This window comes from Anopheles cruzii, chromosome 3 (assembly GCF_943734635.1).
Source record: "Anopheles cruzii chromosome 3, idAnoCruzAS_RS32_06, whole genome shotgun sequence".
NCBI lineage: Eukaryota > Metazoa > Arthropoda > Insecta > Diptera > Culicidae > Anopheles > Anopheles cruzii.
The window spans coordinates 79,772,506-79,787,222 of NC_069145.1; the positions used below are offsets into that span (position 1 = coordinate 79,772,506).

General features: G+C 49.1%; 6 protein-coding genes across 8 annotated transcripts; 3 read left to right on the forward strand and 3 right to left on the reverse strand.

Moving 5' to 3' along the window:
- Nucleotides 1–695: 695 nt before the first annotated feature.
- On the forward strand, nt 696–1,985 carry LOC128271084 (uncharacterized). The gene is made up of 2 exons (XM_053008520.1): nt 696–1,131; nt 1,200–1,985. Exons 1-2 carry the CDS (start codon nt 696–698, stop codon nt 1,895–1,897), a joined length of 1,134 nt encoding a protein of 377 aa, XP_052864480.1. The 3' UTR covers nt 1,898–1,985.
- A 2,074-nt stretch (nt 1,986–4,059) lies between these two features.
- LOC128273114 (uncharacterized) lies at nt 4,060–5,409 on the reverse strand. 2 transcript variants are annotated; one of them, XM_053011031.1, is made up of 3 exons: nt 5,372–5,409; nt 4,785–5,129; nt 4,060–4,719 (listed from the first exon to the last, which is right to left on the reverse strand). In XM_053011031.1, the coding sequence occupies exons 2-3, from the start codon at nt 5,029–5,031 to the stop codon at nt 4,292–4,294; spliced, it is 675 nt and encodes a 224-aa protein (XP_052866991.1). In that variant the 5' UTR covers nt 5,032–5,129; nt 5,372–5,409; the 3' UTR covers nt 4,060–4,291. The 2 variants fall into 2 exon arrangements, with proteins under 2 accessions (XP_052866991.1, XP_052866990.1); XM_053011030.1 differs by lacking the exon at nt 5,372–5,409 and having other exon boundaries at nt 4,785–5,215.
- A 1,355-nt stretch (nt 5,410–6,764) lies between these two features.
- On the forward strand, nt 6,765–7,697 carry LOC128271085 (uncharacterized). The gene is made up of 3 exons (XM_053008521.1): nt 6,765–6,772; nt 6,834–7,569; nt 7,674–7,697. The coding sequence occupies exons 1-3, from the start codon at nt 6,765–6,767 to the stop codon at nt 7,695–7,697; spliced, it is 768 nt and encodes a 255-aa protein (XP_052864481.1).
- Nucleotides 7,698–7,999: 302 nt separating this feature from the next.
- Nucleotides 8,000–8,919, reverse strand: LOC128271086 (uncharacterized). The gene is made up of 2 exons (XM_053008522.1): nt 8,523–8,919; nt 8,000–8,451 (listed from the first exon to the last, which is right to left on the reverse strand). The coding sequence occupies exons 1-2, from the start codon at nt 8,917–8,919 to the stop codon at nt 8,060–8,062; spliced, it is 789 nt and encodes a 262-aa protein (XP_052864482.1). The 3' UTR covers nt 8,000–8,059.
- Nucleotides 8,920–9,424: 505 nt separating this feature from the next.
- LOC128274841 (serine/threonine-protein phosphatase PP2A 65 kDa regulatory subunit) lies at nt 9,425–14,711 on the forward strand. 2 transcript variants are annotated; one of them, XM_053013168.1, is made up of 6 exons: nt 9,425–9,516; nt 9,637–9,789; nt 10,079–10,726; nt 12,578–13,343; nt 13,427–13,696; nt 13,768–14,711. In XM_053013168.1, exons 2-6 carry the CDS (start codon nt 9,697–9,699, stop codon nt 13,773–13,775), a joined length of 1,785 nt encoding a protein of 594 aa, XP_052869128.1. In that variant the 5' UTR covers nt 9,425–9,516; nt 9,637–9,696; the 3' UTR covers nt 13,776–14,711. The 2 variants fall into 2 exon arrangements, with proteins under 2 accessions (XP_052869128.1, XP_052869127.1); XM_053013167.1 differs by having other exon boundaries at nt 9,428–9,561.
- On the reverse strand, nt 10,815–11,864 carry LOC128274842 (uncharacterized). Its single transcript, XM_053013169.1, has 2 exons — nt 11,347–11,864; nt 10,815–11,283 (listed from the first exon to the last, which is right to left on the reverse strand). The coding sequence occupies exons 1-2, from the start codon at nt 11,750–11,752 to the stop codon at nt 10,829–10,831; spliced, it is 861 nt and encodes a 286-aa protein (XP_052869129.1). The 5' UTR covers nt 11,753–11,864; the 3' UTR covers nt 10,815–10,828.
- Nucleotides 14,712–14,717: the final 6 nt, after the last annotated feature.

Consider the following 14,717-nt stretch of genomic DNA (forward strand, 5'->3'; position numbering starts at 1 on the left):
TCGTGTGAGAAAGTTACTAAAATGCACCTGTATCAGAGAGTAGTTTGGGAATTGGCACACATGTCGGATGGTTAACCGATTACATTCTGGTTAAAAATAGGCAGCTTGTGGGCAGTATTTAAATTTCCATTCAAAACCTGTCACGGCTAACCCGAATTTTGAATAATGCTGTTGTTGTATTTATTTAATTTTATGTTTCCAAACACCGTTTTAAACTGTAGATCCTTATGAAACTCGCAAACGATCGTACCGGTACCCGTTCATTTCGCACACGCGCACAGTCCTGTTGTGAGTGTAAACAACGATCTTGATTTTGTGTCCTTGAATTACTTCGATCATTCGATTGAATTCTGAAGCGATTCCCAACAGATCAGAATACGTGCAGAAATAACTAGGCGCAAGCAGAACGCGATCTTTCGCAATCGTCGGGCGCGGCATAACCGCACACGTTTTAAACGTCGTTTAAACTAGATTAGCGTCAGTTTGCAAAAATCCCACAGTGATTCACGAAACACCGCCAAAAGATTCACCAACAAAGTGGTAAACAATCGATCGGACGCACCGCAAGGTTATCTTCCTTTCGGGTAACCTTTGATAAGCCGTTCCGACTCCGAACGCACTCGGTGCACAGTATTTTAGCAGTACCATCGCTGAAGTGAGCCACTCAGTCATTGCTACAACCGTGTGCCAACAAGATGTATCGTGCGTGTTTCGTCGTTTCGGCGGTGCTGGCCCTTGCCACGTTTACCGGTGCTATGCGCCACCATCGTTACTTTAACCAACATCACCATGATGTGCCGCCCCGTGGGTGTCATCGACACCATCACCACCACCATCACTTCCGGAGCCCACCGACTGTACCGCGCTTTGAAATCTATAAACCACAGGGTCTGGAAGTGTACATTACCGATCAGAACCAATCGGCGACCTTCTTTTCGATCGACATTTTTGTGAACGGAGAAACTGGCAGCCCCGTAGTGTCGCAAAACATTACCAAGCCAGAGTATGGGAAGTTTATCGTGTACGATGCGAACGCTCTGCTCAAGCCGGGTGATACGGTGTCGTACGTGGCACAGCTGGGACTGACCAACAGTCAGCCTCTGCAGTATAACCACAGGTTCATCGTGAGAGGTTCGAATCTTTTTTCTATTAATGGCAGTCACGTTACTAAGGATACCATTTCGCTTGCCCGTTAACAGATGATATGGTCCGGCGCAACTGTACCTGCGAAGATCTGGAAGCTCCAAGGAGACGAAGCTTCCATTCTTTTCTTCGCACGACTCCCAAAAGGATTCGGCTTAATTCACGCCTTGTGCCGATCAAAAAGGTAACACGACCGACTACAACTACAACCGAAGCAACGGCTAACGCCACGGAGACGACCACGAAGAGGTTCACAGGAGCAGACAGCATCTACACCGACTACGAGTACCACGACGAGCCCAAGTTCGAATGTGAGATCGATCCTTCCACCAACCTGTGCAAGTCAGCCGTCTCAGCTCAGACGAGGACTCTGAAGCTCGGCAAAATGGTGGCGGAACCCGCACCTGCCCGAGAGCGCATCGTTCTGGAAGGGATCGTAACGATGATGCAAAACCAGTGCTCGCCTTGGAGCCGATCCAACTACTTAACGTTCACCAAGCCCACAGCGGAAGACCAGACTGTAAGCGACTGGGTGCAGTACGTCAAGACGAAGCTTTCGATGACACCGGAAATCAAACAGCTTGTGGCCAGTACGGTGCAGGAAGCTAAGCCCGACGGGACCAGTGTGCTATTCAAGACGACCACTCTGCTGGACAAGCTGAAGTTGCTGTTCCTTTGCCAGGAAGCGGGCATTAAGGGGGTGCAGGACTACGATTTCTATCCGGTGATTCAGGCGACTATCGATTTGAACTGAAAGTGTGTTCTGGGAAGTGTGAAAATAGTAGCAAAAGTGAAACCGATCAAGTGTTTGTGCTCGTTGTGAAATATACCGGACTCCAGCTCCATAATCCGCAATCCACAATGTTTGTCTTCATTTGCGCGATTATGATGAAAATTGCCCCGTGCCGTGTCGAAAAGAAACGAAAAGTAACGATAATCCAAGCCTTACCCGACACATTGCCAACACTCGTGCGAAAGAGCGTAAGAAGATTTTCTCCCTCGCCGATCGCCATAATCTTCATTACGGCCATCATCAAACGCACGCGGTTGGTCATATAAACACAATTTCGCTGTTCGCCCCGGTAATGCGGTGCCCCCGCCAGGTAGAACCGTCGTGTACACAGGGTGTATTTTAGTATTGTTCCGTCTTGCCAGAGTTGCCAGAACGGCGAAAGGAAGAAAATGTGCAAGCAAGCGAAACCCACCGGCGATGACGGCGTCGACGGCGTTAAAACGCCAATCCGAACGAACACCATTTCTTTGCGCAACCCTGCGCTAACCTAATAAAAGACTCCATTATTACACGTGCACGCCCGTGCAGACCGGAGGAAATTAGTCGTTAACCGGCACTCCGGCAGCGGCGCAAGAACCGAACCAAAGGATCGTCGCGGAAGGTCGAGAGAGAAGCAAAAAAAGGACTGCACCATAAAGCCGCCTCGAAGCCGCCGTTTCTGTACCACATCGTCCCGGAACCGCGCATTCTCATTTGCTTATCCTTCCTTTACGCGCCCGCTCCTTATCCGCCTTGTGTGTGTGTGTGGCGCGCGCGTAAATGATGAACAAAACCACGCGGGGACCACCCGGCCGGGTGGCAAATAAGCCTAAAACCGACCAAAGAAGCGATCGCACATACAGATAAAAGAGCAACGTATATGGGAGAGCCCGGGCGAAAGGGACACAAAACATGGCCACAGAACACTCTCCGGCAGCGGCAGGAGAACGATGTCGGAACGTCGGGCAGTCTTTTAATCATTCATGAAATCATAATCATAACGCCCGGTACTTGGGCGCTCCTTTTTTACTCTTCGTTCGCGCGGCCCACTGCTGCCAACGAGCTCTTCTGCGAAGTCAGAACCGCGCGGCGGAAAGCACTCCATTCTGATGGGAACCATCGGCGAAAAAAAAAGCCGACGAACCGGATCACGGAACACAATTTTCACGCGCGCTCTTTTGTTATCCCGTTCGCGTGCTGCCGATGCTCTTACCTTCTAAAAGTCGGTCCCACTCTTTGTCCCGTTTTTTTTTTTTTTTGCGACGGTCTTATCTTCAAACGATGGCAGGCAGTTCCGATGGGAGCAACTGGCAACTCCCGGTGGATGCATTTTTCTCCATCGAACACCGAAATTGCTCTGCCTTTACGCATGTTTTGCAATTTTCCACTCCCAATCCGCCTCCTTTCGGTTCGGTGTCATAATTTTGCCGCATGCCACAACGGTTTCGCCGTGGTCCGTGGCGGCCGAATCTGCTCTGCTTCTCGGTATTGGGCCATTTGCGTATTCCGAAGGATCCGGTCGTTTTTCGGCTGGTACCACCATTTTCCTTCATGGCGGCCCGGTGGGTTCACCATTCTAATGCAGACTAATAAATCATTTTCCGTCCAACCCGGGCCGCCCCGGCCGGCCCCAACCCCGATCCGTTCTCGTTTCTTTTCGCTGATCCCATTCAACCCGCTCAAGGAAGCGCGTGAAAAATCCGAGACACGGCACCATTGGCAATTCCGCAGGAAAAGGGGCGAACGAAAAAAAAACGGGAAACGTTTTTAGAAACGAGCGCTCGAGGCAATAGGCAACAAAAGGACGAGGAGGATGAAAAGCGGAGGACGGGTTCGGCTTTCGGGTGGCTTCCGGTTCGCTTCTTTCCCTCAGGATTTTGCGCCAAGGCCTTCAACGGCAAGCCACCAGAAAGCCTAATATCTCATCACCATTATCGTCATCAACGACAATTCGTTCGTCATAAGCGTGGCACGCGGATGGAGGACGGCCAATGTGACATTCACTCACTCAAAACGACGGCGATGAAGGTTGGGAGATGACAAGGAAAACGGGTCACGTTTCGGAGGGCCGCGGGTGCACTGGGACGAGAATCGAAAATTGGTGATAGGTGCTTCAAACATTTCCTGTCTCTTGTGTAGTTTTTTGCGTAGTCCCGATATCGGGATCGGGATTTATTTCTACTAACTATACTGAAGCTATACGACGACAACATCCATTTAGATACAAACCAGCCTAAAATGCACAGTTTTGCGTAGCAAGATAGAATTTCTCACTTCTCATTCTCATTCTAATTCGCGGGACAATATTATAACCATTTTCCTATGTTTACCACAGATAATGAAGTTTAAAGTAATCAAAGAGTACTATTTCAGTATTTACAACACTTGATCATAATCAGCGACGAGTCCACTGCTGCGTAGCACTTCGAAGAGTTTCAGCTTAGCAATTGCTGACGTCACACGGAACGCGATCCCATCCGGATGATCCTCCACTTGCTCAATAAGTTCCGACGCTCCCGGAAAAACGTACCGACTGCCTACCGGATCCAGTATCTGGGCCACCCTCAGCATTCGGGCCAAAACCGTTCGAACGTGCTCCTCCAGATTGGCCAATTCGTTTCGCGGTTCCACTTTCATCACGAGCCACTGGGACAACGACTCACAGCGTCGACTATGGTTGGTTAACACGCGAAGGATCATACGCTCAAGCATCTCGGCCTCCGACTGTGGCTCACGAAGCAGTTCAGTTCCAGGAGCGGACCCCGAACAGGAGTCACATTGATCTGCGATTCTAATGACGTGCTCTGATGTACGAAAGAGAAAATGTCTCAGCCAAGTCAAAGTGTCGACGAAAAGCAATGCCCTTTACCGTGAACAACCCTTCGGCGAACGGCATGCCGCATGGTAGTAGTACCGTCCGAAGTAAAAATCGTGTACTCCAGGACGTCTCCGACCCGCGCGACAACGTCGTCGTCCTGCAGCATAAACTTGCCGAAAACCGGCCGACTAGTGTTCCGACAGAGGCCACACTCGAGGGCTTCCGTTTGGCCACCGTAGTACTTCACGTACAGCTCCACACCAAACAGCGCCGTGTCCGGATTGTAGTGTGTCCACATTCGAATGCCCTTGGGGTAGAGCACCTCCACTTGGACTGGTCCCACCTGATGTCCATCGCGATCGTCACCACCGCCAAACCAATCCAGTATTCCACCGGCTGCAAGATGAACAGCACTTAAGAGTAACACTCGCGAACTGAAATCCATTGCAACCACCAATCGTATTTGAGTTGTGGCCACCAGATCAGCAGCGACACTCTGCCTGCTCTATTTGCCTACCTCCGAGCAACGTAAATACACTCTTATCGCAACAACTACTTCACGCATGAGCGATAATGTTGGAAGCGGAGCGCCCATTTCATGGACCGCGCCACAGGGTCCACTTTGTTTGCATACTTACTTCGCCATTACGCTGTCATTCGCTGATTAAGAGTTACAATAATTATTCATAGTTTGAGAGTGCGAAAGCCCAATTCAAAAGTCACGTTCCGCAGTCTTGGCGCAAACTGTTCGCCATCTTAATTGAAAATTAAGACTGGGGATGAAAACGACAAATTAATCGAAATGATAGAACGTTTCGGGCAAATGTACTGTGCCTTTGGAGTACCAGCGGCTACTGCTGCGACTACTGCTGATAGTACATCTTGCTGCAAAAAGCAATTAAGCAAACAATAATTTATTTCACCAGCACAATTCATCTTCGAACGCAGCTCCACCTCGCAGCGAATGGCCGTCCGGGCAACCCGCAGTAGCTTAAAAATTCATTATCGCACCGGATTTCTCCTCATCGAAATGGAAAGCCGTCGCCGCGCGGATGCCGACCTGATAATGGCTCGACACGGACTGCCACAGCGGGATTCGCACCCACGATGCGGCCACCCGCTATTTTCGGACCCGGAATGATTGGTCGCGGGTGCGGAATTTAAAAGTAATTACGCCACAAAAACTCTTGCCATTAAAATTATTTTAATGGCCGCATTTTCGCCGGCGCGTGTTAAATCGAATTCCATTATTTCATTATGGGAAAATCCACCGTTCCAAAGTGGGACTTATATAGTTGGCAGCGCGATGCCAGGTAACTTCCGCCGATTTTAAACCACCGACGTTCCGGGCCACTGGTGTTAGAACTAGTAATCAAATACCTTCAATCGTGTCTTTCTGTTAGGCATCGTGTCTTTCTGTTAGGGGTGTGTACTGTAGAAAACTGTTCGTAATTACTTCTTTCCTCCGTAGCCTACACACTTCGCCATTAACTTTCTCGTCCCATCTTAATAACGTGTTGCTTATTTAATATTCCATTTTCTTGCGCACAGCCCTGTATCCTTTGAATATTGGAGCGCATGAAAGTATTTAGCAAACCCGAATCAACATTGAAACTTAATAACCTACCAGGCTGTGAATAAATGATAAACAATCTAACCTACGGTGGGTAGAAACGCAAGTTTCTATTCGACGAGTTCCGGGGTTTTCCGACTACCACGTATCGCAATCGGAAAAACCCGGAACTTCATTCAAATTTAAACAAAAAACTCTCCAAGCTCAAAGAGCACTCTACAAAAGTCTACACGATTATACAAACTTATCCAAGATACCCTCAAGCTAGCGGTGATTTGAGCTGCAGCAACGTTGACGCGTTAGTCGATGGGATTCGTGAGAACTGTCATTTTTTCAAATGTCAGTCAAACAGGATAAAATAAAAACATTAGAGCACGCTTTTCTTGATTTGTTTTAGAAGCAGATACCGTCAGCTGTTGGCCATTTAAGGAGCCGAAATCTGTAGAAAGTACGCCACGATGGATGGGTATGTAGCCGCGCAGTGATACTGTGACACCGTGCATGCATGTAAGTTTCTTTTTTTGCAGCATGGCTTTCGAGTATGATCAGTTCTTTCACGAAGAAACGTTCGTCATCGACAACTTTGGCGAGATATGCGAAGACATAGTGCGGATCGCCGGTGCTAGTTCACAGTATTTCTACAAAGAGTTCGAGGCGGAGCATCGACATGAAAGTCCACCACCGGCCAGTTACACCGCTGCCAGTCGATGTTTCGAAAAAGAGGTTCCTTCGCTGTTTTCCGAAATGGAATACCTTACGGAGGTGTCGCCTGAAACCGAAATAAGTTTGACGTATCGAAAGCCGGTTCCGGTGACGGTGAATCCGATCGAATTTTCCTACAAGCGACACGATCAGTTATCGTTGGTGCCGTTTAGCGAAAAGTATCTCGAATCATCCCAACCAGTGCCACCCCCCGATCGTTTGGCAGATGCTTCGTACGATGCCGGTAATATAGACGAAGATAGCTCACACGACGCGGCGCAATCCGACGGTCTGGCTGTTCCGACAGAGTACAAACGTATCCTGAACAATTACATACAAAAAGGACGCAAAAAGCTGGAAGCAAGCTCGTACTCGAAAATGAAAGCTACCTGTCTTGCTAAAGAAAAGATTAACTCACGTTCTACCTCGGTCATTGAAACCGTTACCGTGACCGTTGCAAATGGCCTACCGGAAGGTCGTTTTGCCACTGCCGTTGCAAACCCTCTTTCTTTGCCAATGAGCCAATGCCCAACCACTGCCAACAGTATCCAGCAATCGTTAGTAATTGAGCCATATTGTCAACTACCTCAAAACCAGCCAAAACCTGCCAAGGCACGTGCCAGTGTAAACAATCGGACTGCATCGAATTCTCCGCAAACTACCAGAACGCATCGCTGCCAAGACTGTAGCGCCAGCTTTCCTTCGAGTGATCGGCTACGAAAACATACCTGCATCATCGCTGAGCAGTACCAATGCCACATGTGCTTGCGTGAGTTCAAAAAGCGAAAAACTCTGGAACATCATAGGAAATCTCATGACAAAGTATTTTCTACCGACGAAGATCTTAGGAAATAGTTCTCTTGGGGCACATTAGCTAAGTTTCTCGTTTACCGAAACACCAGTGCCGATGTACGATCGAGAAGAGTGTTTCTTTGACAAGAACGTGTTCTTCTGTTGATTGTTTATTTTAAAATTTCAAAAGCATCTTGATTCATTAATAAAACATTTAATAAAAACGTTATTGTCGTGCAGCATTGGCCATGGCATCACTTTAAGCATTCTGCAGCATGGTATCAAAGTCAACCACATCCAATCTGCCTCTCGCCAGCTCCAAAACCTTCAACTTATCAACTATGGTTCTCATTTTAAACCCGACACCATTCTGGGCCACGTACGTTGTTGTGACTATACTGTCCACCTCTGGTCTTAGATCTTCGAGTTGCCAAAGACGATATTTTACGAAATACTGTGCATCGCTCACCAGCTTCGTAGCGCCGGTCAAGGGAAAGAAGAGATGTTCCGAGCCTTGCGATCCCACACATTGCTCTATCTTTCGTTCGAGTATTTCTTTCACCCTAGCAGCCTCTTCGTGATACCCTTCCTGTTCTGTTATTAAACACTGAGAGAAGCAATGATAGTTCCTTGGTCGATAAAACAGGTGATCTAAAGCAGGAGAAAAGAAACCCAGTTATGCGTTTGAAACGGACCTATTGAAAGACGGTAAAAGGGCAAACCTGTAACCAATATCCTTCGGTAGTTGCTGTGCGATACCGTCCGCTTGTGTAGGACCAAAAATCTGTATCGAATCGTGTCACCCGCTTCGATGAGCATCTCTTCGTCTTGAATGAGAAATTTCCCGTGCACGGTGTCCGTTACGTTGACCATTAGCTGACGATCCCAGATTGGTTCGTGATGGCTGTGATTATGCTTCCCAACGTAGAGTTCTATTCCAAACATTTCAATCAACGGACTGTCCCTTGTCCACACCATGATCCCGGATGGTTCACGAGCTTGTATGTTCACCATAAATTGCTTCATAAAGACCAAATAATCGGGCAGCGGATGCTCCTCCTCCTGGGTTGCACTCTCGGCTATCAGCGCAACAAAAGTAAATAAAATTATTGACCGCATCGTAACGACTGCTTTGAATCACTATTCAACATGAACTGGCCAACATTCTCTTCTCGATTGCGGGAGAATAAGCTGCACAGTGCACGTGTTATCAGCATATTCTATCTAAGAGCTGATAATGCTCACGAAGCAGATGAAAGGATGTCTCTCGCACAGAAAACGCATCATAACCATATGGTGGTGTGTCAAATTATTACAAAATTGCATTTCAACGATTTATTAATTTAAAACAAAAATGGTTTACCTTCGATTTCCAAAACTTACCAACCAGGTACAGGTTAGCATCGCAGCGTCATTGTGATACAGAACAGCATCAATTTGAGCCTAAAATAACTAACAACCGCTACTCGAAGGAACGACGGAAGCTTCGAACTGTACGTTATAAACACGCACCATCCGACACTGTTCCGTTTTCCACCCGTTCCGTTCGGTTGATGGTGTGCGTGCACGCGTAGCGTGTTAAAAGTGACATTTTCGCACTTGAATCGAACTATTGCTAGAGGTTGTTCGGCTGGCTGTGCGTGAAAAGACGACTCAAAACGCATTTAATCGAAAACCGTGCGCGATAAAAGGTACCCCAGGCCGCACCAGTGAAAGGTACGTGGACGCCCAAGAGTGTGCAGAATCGGCAAATTGCGTAAAGTAAGCGGCCAACGGAGCCTCGCATCATCGTCTCACTAGGTTTTCACGGCTTGCACGTCTTCTTGCGTCTCGCAGAGCTTGCTGTCATCGCCGATATCCAATACCCAGAGCGAGGCAGACAGAGGAGAATAAAACATGGCTGCCAGCACGAGCGGTGATAAAGCTGCGGATGATTCACTGTATCCCATCGCCGTTTTGATCGATGAGCTGAAGAACGAAGATATTCAGGTGAGTGCTGAGACCGTGCGTGTGAAAATGGCCATGCCAGCGGCGACATCCGCTTCCGTCTGGCGGCTGGCAACCGCCCAAAGAGCCCTCAGGCGGTTCACCGGGAAGCGTTCGCACCGCTTTCGGATCAAGGATCCGTCGGGTCCATGGGAATGTTATTGAACGGTGACGCAGCGTGAGTGGCCTGGCAGCCTGGTCGTGTGTGTGTTATCTTTTGTCACTCCTGTGTTTATCGATCTGCCGCCGTGCGTCAAAGCACTACACTTCTTACTTTTGTCCCTATTTTTAGCTGCGGCTGAACTCGATTAAGAAGCTTTCCACCATTGCCCTGGCCCTGGGTGAGGAGCGCACCCGCAACGAACTGATCCCCTTTCTGACGGAGTCCATCTACGACGAGGATGAGGTCCTGCTGGCGTTGGCCGAACAGTTGGGCAACTTTATTCCCCTGGTCGGTGGCCCGGAGTACGCGATGTATCTCATTCCGCCGCTCGAATCGTTGGCCACCGTCGAGGAGACGGTCGTGCGTGAGAAGGCCGTCGAATCGCTGCGCACCGTGGCCGGCCAGCACAGTGCCCAGGATCTGGAAGTACACCTCGTGCCGACGCTCCAGCGCTTAGTGACCGGCGATTGGTTCACCTCCCGTACATCCGCTTGCGGTCTCTTCTCCGTGTGCTACCCACGTGTTTCGGCCGCCGTGAAAGCGGAACTTCGCAACAACTTCCGCACGCTGTGCCAGGACGAGACCCCGATGGTGCGAAGGGCGGCTGCCGGCAAGCTGGGCGAGTTTGCAAAGGTCGTCGAGGTTGAGTACCTCAAATCCGACCTGATCCCCATGTTCGTAACGATGGCCCAGGACGAGCAGGACTCGGTACGCCTGCTGGCCGTGGAGGCGTGCGTCAGCATTGCGCAACTGTTGCCCCAGGATGAAGTGGAAGTGGTAAGTGCAAACATTTCTTTCGATTTGTAACCCGATCGATCACACAAGGGATTGTAGTGCTTCTATGTTGCCAGAATGTTTATTCTTTTCCCCCCGGCACCCCTACTTAGACGGGTTGTCTCCGAACGAGGCACGAATGTCGAAGTCTTCGACTGCGGTTAGCTTGTCGTAATCAATGATGTCGCCATCCTGGCGCGCGTGTTCCAATATCTTAAGCTTCGGAATGATGCCCTTCACCTTAAACACTATCCCATCAGACCCGTCTTCCGCGGCCAATACCGCGTCCGCAAATGGTTTCAGTGCTTCCTTCGCGGTGAAGTAATCCACGACGTATTGCTTCAGATCGGTAGTCGATCCGTTAACTCGATCGATCTGCAGGAACAGATAGTTGGACATGATCCCTTCGGCACACTTCTTCGACACGCGCTCCAGAATCCGCTCGAGCAGTGCGACCTCTGTCGCCGGGTCATTCATCACTTGACGGACAGTGTCCACCGGTTTTGGCGGGGCAACACTGGGAGGGCAGGAACACCGTCCCTTGGGTTTGATCATATAATCTAAAACGGGGGCATTCGGGTCACCGGACAGTGGTTCATGAGCATAGATTTGAGGTGTCTTACCATCCACGATCAGCTTCCTTGGTTTGTGGCGTTGCGTAGTATCGCCGTTGAAGGTAACGATCACATATTCCAGTATGTCACCGCTCTTGATGATGACATCATCGGTTTGCAGGAAGAACTTGCCGTGCTTGACCTCGGCTGTCGTCTGGGTGAAGCTACTTACGGGCTTCTTCCCGCGAACCGGATTGATGAACAGTTCCACGCCAAACGACTTCATGTCGGGCTTCTGGGCGGTCCACAAACGCAACCCTGCCGGATCGAGCACCTCAAAATCGACGCGGCAAACATCGTGACCCTTGTTTTTGTTGCTACGGAACCAATCCAAGAAGCCCGCCTCAGCGACACCGGCGACGATCGCGAAGTAAAGAAGCACCGCTGCTATTGCTGTTGCCCTTGAACGTTTCATTTTTGCAGATCGATCACTTCGAAGACTAAATAACGACTAAATGATCCTTTCTGTGCGGTTCGGTTTGTTCCCTCGTTATCTCCTTTTAACCTGGACCAGTGGTGCGCGCGTACGGAGGTTATCGTTTCAACAAACAGCTCGCATCGGAGAACCCGCAGGATGAACTGAATGAATGCGATCGGGGAAGCAGCACGATCAACATTCACTTTTACGCACTGAGCTGAATGGCATGAATGGGATGTCAAGTGTGGGGAGAGGGAGAGCGAGCGCGATGAACGAGTTCTTGTTGTGCTTAGGGAAATCCGGAATCGTTTGCAGTCGGTAGCTACACATTTCCCACCGAATTGCGTGTGGTGCTGCTAATTCGCTTCGCTTCGTGTGTGGTTCCCACGTTGAATCGGAGTTATTAATGTTGCAGTTTTGATATTTCGCACCATTTTTCGGTTCTTCGGGCAGAAGGCTATTCGAAAAGAGGATGTAAAAAGAATGGCTGCCAATTAGTGTTCCCCGGGGCAAATGTTTCAAGGTCTAAATGCTCCACACAGGTCGCCACTATAACGTTTTGAAGAACTAATATCGATGAGTTGTTTTGATTAGCGATAACTTGCGTCATATATTGCATTTACATTTCACTTGACTCCATTGTGTTACAATGGGTGAGAAAATTCTACTCCATTGTCCAACGCAGCTATTTTTATCAAAAAACCCACCTTAATCAGCGCAGGAGTATCATGAAAATCCCAGCTTTTTGCCGATTCCCCCGTTCCCAAGATATGGAAAGAGTGTAAATGCTCATTTGCTTTTGTTGTCCTTCTCACTTTACAGAACGTGATGCCAACGCTGCGACAGTGTGTAAATGACAACTCGTGGCGCGTACGCTACATGGTGGCCGAGAAGCTGACCGATTTGCAGAAGGCGGTCGGACCGGAGATCACCAAAGTTGACCTCGTGTCGGCCTTCCAGTTTCTGCTGAAGGACAGTGAGGCCGAAGTACGCGCGTCGGCCGCCACCAAGGTGACGGAGTTTTGCCTGAATCTCGACAAGGCCGCCCAAGAGCAGATCATCATGTCGTCAATCCTGCCGTGCGTGAAGGAGCTAGTGGCCGACTCGAACCAGCACGTCAAGTCGGCCCTGGCCTCCGTCATCATGGGCCTGAGTCCGATCGTTGGGCGAAACAACACGATCGAGCATCTGCTGCCACTGTTCCTGGTGCAGCTGAAGGACGAGTGGCCCGAGGTGCGCCTCAACATCATCTCGACGCTCGAGTGCATCAACGACGTGATCGGTATTCAGCAACTGTCGCAATCGCTCCTGCCGGCCATCGTCGAACTAGCCGAGGACAGCAAGTGGCGCGTCCGGTTGGCCATCATCGAGTACATGCCACTGTTGGCCGGCCAGCTGGGCCAGGAGTTCTTCAATCAGAAGCTGCGCGATCTGTGCTTCAACTGGTTGAACGACCACGTGTACGCCATCCGCGAGGCGGCCACACTGAACATGAAGAAGATCGTGCAAACGTTTGGGACGCAGTGGGCCGAGACGAATATCATCAATCAGATTTTGGTCATGTACAAAAACAGCAACTATTTGCACCGTAAGTAACAGGGCAGGGCATTTGGGACAAACGGATGGGAGATAATTAACCACGCTTGTGATTTTGTTGTTACCTCCTCCCAGGAATGACTTGTCTGTTTTGCATTAATGCGCTGGCCGATGTGTGCGATGCCGATATCATCGAGCGGCTTTTCCTGCCGACCATCAAAGTATTATCGATCGATCCGGTAGCGAACGTGCGGTTCAACGTGGCGAAAACGCTACAGAAACTGTCCCCATTCCTCGACCAGGCTGCCATCGACGAGCACGTAAAGCCGATCCTGGAGAAGCTGAACACCGACACGGACGTTGACGTAAAGTACTTTGCATCGGAAGCGATGGTTGGGATTGCTGGTAAGTGTGTTTGATCACAGGAGGCGCCAGCAGGCAGTGTTCGATTAACGTTTTGTTTCTTTCCATCACAGCAGCCTAAGTTCATGGTTGACGGGTAGTAACAGCGCAGCGCTAGCGACATACACAAGAGGTAACACTGTTCAACAGGAAAGAATTGAAGGACATGGCAAGAGAAGAGCGCGTTGTAACGGCAGCACTCAGAGCTCTAAAAACATCAAACACGCTCAATCCCGCATTAGTTTAATCGGTTTTCGGTTGATCCAGCACGAGGCATTGCGCGTATTGTTAGATTTTCAGTTTAAGAAAATCGCCTACTTAGAGAACCGCTCACCCATCTTGAGGAAACCTGGTGACGAAATCTGCTGCTTCTCAGTTGTGTCGTTAATTCGTAGAAGTTGAATCATTAAGCCGTGGAAAAAAATCATAAATCATATAATAAGAGATCACACGGGACACGCGGAACTCACGTTGTGGTACACACCGTGCACACGCCTACATATATATTCTCTTGTGACTTGTGTTCGGATTAAATCATCTGCTGCGGACATTTCCGGTTCGATACATTAGAGCCCCCCTTTTAACCCACTTTACATTACTTGGAACTGTGTACCGGATGAGGAAATGGAGAGAAAAATGTAAATCCATCGTGGAAGCGTTTGTTAACCTTCGCATTTGCAACGTCAACCCTGTTTTACACAGACGAGAAGAAGAAGAAATCACATAAACACATAAATACGAAAACTAATGAATGGCCGCATCGCTCTTTGCTCTTTTGGGTTGTTCGTTCGGCGGAAGTCTTCGAACTTCTACAAAACTTTCTTCTTAGTACCACCTAAGTTTAATCTATACCTAAACATAAATATAAATAAAATATATTTCTGAAGAAGAGTTTTGGCGCGGAAACGGAAATGTAACTTATCGTGTAAGGATAACACAAACACAGGAATTCATCAACACCTGCGAACACAAACTCACGCCGTCGTGTAGAGGGAGAGGGAGGAAAAATAGAAATAAACGATAC

Bases quoted from the DNA above. Each gene is read 5' to 3' on its own strand.
- LOC128271084 (XM_053008520.1), top strand. From the start codon at position 696: ATGTATCGTGCGTGTTTCGTCGTTTCGGCGGTGCTGGCCCTTGCCACG. The intron at 1,132-1,199 runs GTTCGAATCTTT...GCCCGTTAACAG, and splicing joins CCACAGGTTCATCGTGAGAG to ATGATATGGTCCGGCGCAAC.
- LOC128273114 (XM_053011030.1), bottom strand. From the start codon at position 5,178: ATGGATTTCAGTTCGCGAGTGTTACTCTTAAGTGCTGTTCATCTTGCA. The intron at 4,720-4,784 runs GTAAAGGGCATT...TTCGTACATCAG, and splicing joins TCGCCGAAGGGTTGTTCACG to AGCACGTCATTAGAATCGCA.
- LOC128271085 (XM_053008521.1), top strand. The intron at 7,570-7,673 runs GTAATTGAGCCA...GCAAACTACCAG, and splicing joins ACAGTATCCAGCAATCGTTA to AACGCATCGCTGCCAAGACT.
- LOC128271086 (XM_053008522.1), bottom strand. From the start codon at position 8,919: ATGCGGTCAATAATTTTATTTACTTTTGTTGCGCTGATAGCCGAGAGT. The intron at 8,452-8,522 runs GTTTGCCCTTTT...CTCCTGCTTTAG, and splicing joins CCGAAGGATATTGGTTACAG to ATCACCTGTTTTATCGACCA.
- LOC128274841 (XM_053013168.1), top strand. From the start codon at position 9,697: ATGGCTGCCAGCACGAGCGGTGATAAAGCTGCGGATGATTCACTGTAT. The intron at 10,727-12,577 runs GTAAGTGCAAAC...CTCACTTTACAG, and splicing joins CCCAGGATGAAGTGGAAGTG to AACGTGATGCCAACGCTGCG. The intron at 13,344-13,426 runs GTAAGTAACAGG...ACCTCCTCCCAG, and splicing joins AAACAGCAACTATTTGCACC to GAATGACTTGTCTGTTTTGC.
- LOC128274842 (XM_053013169.1), bottom strand. From the start codon at position 11,752: ATGAAACGTTCAAGGGCAACAGCAATAGCAGCGGTGCTTCTTTACTTC. The intron at 11,284-11,346 runs GTAAGACACCTC...CCCCCGTTTTAG, and splicing joins AAGGAAGCTGATCGTGGATG to ATTATATGATCAAACCCAAG.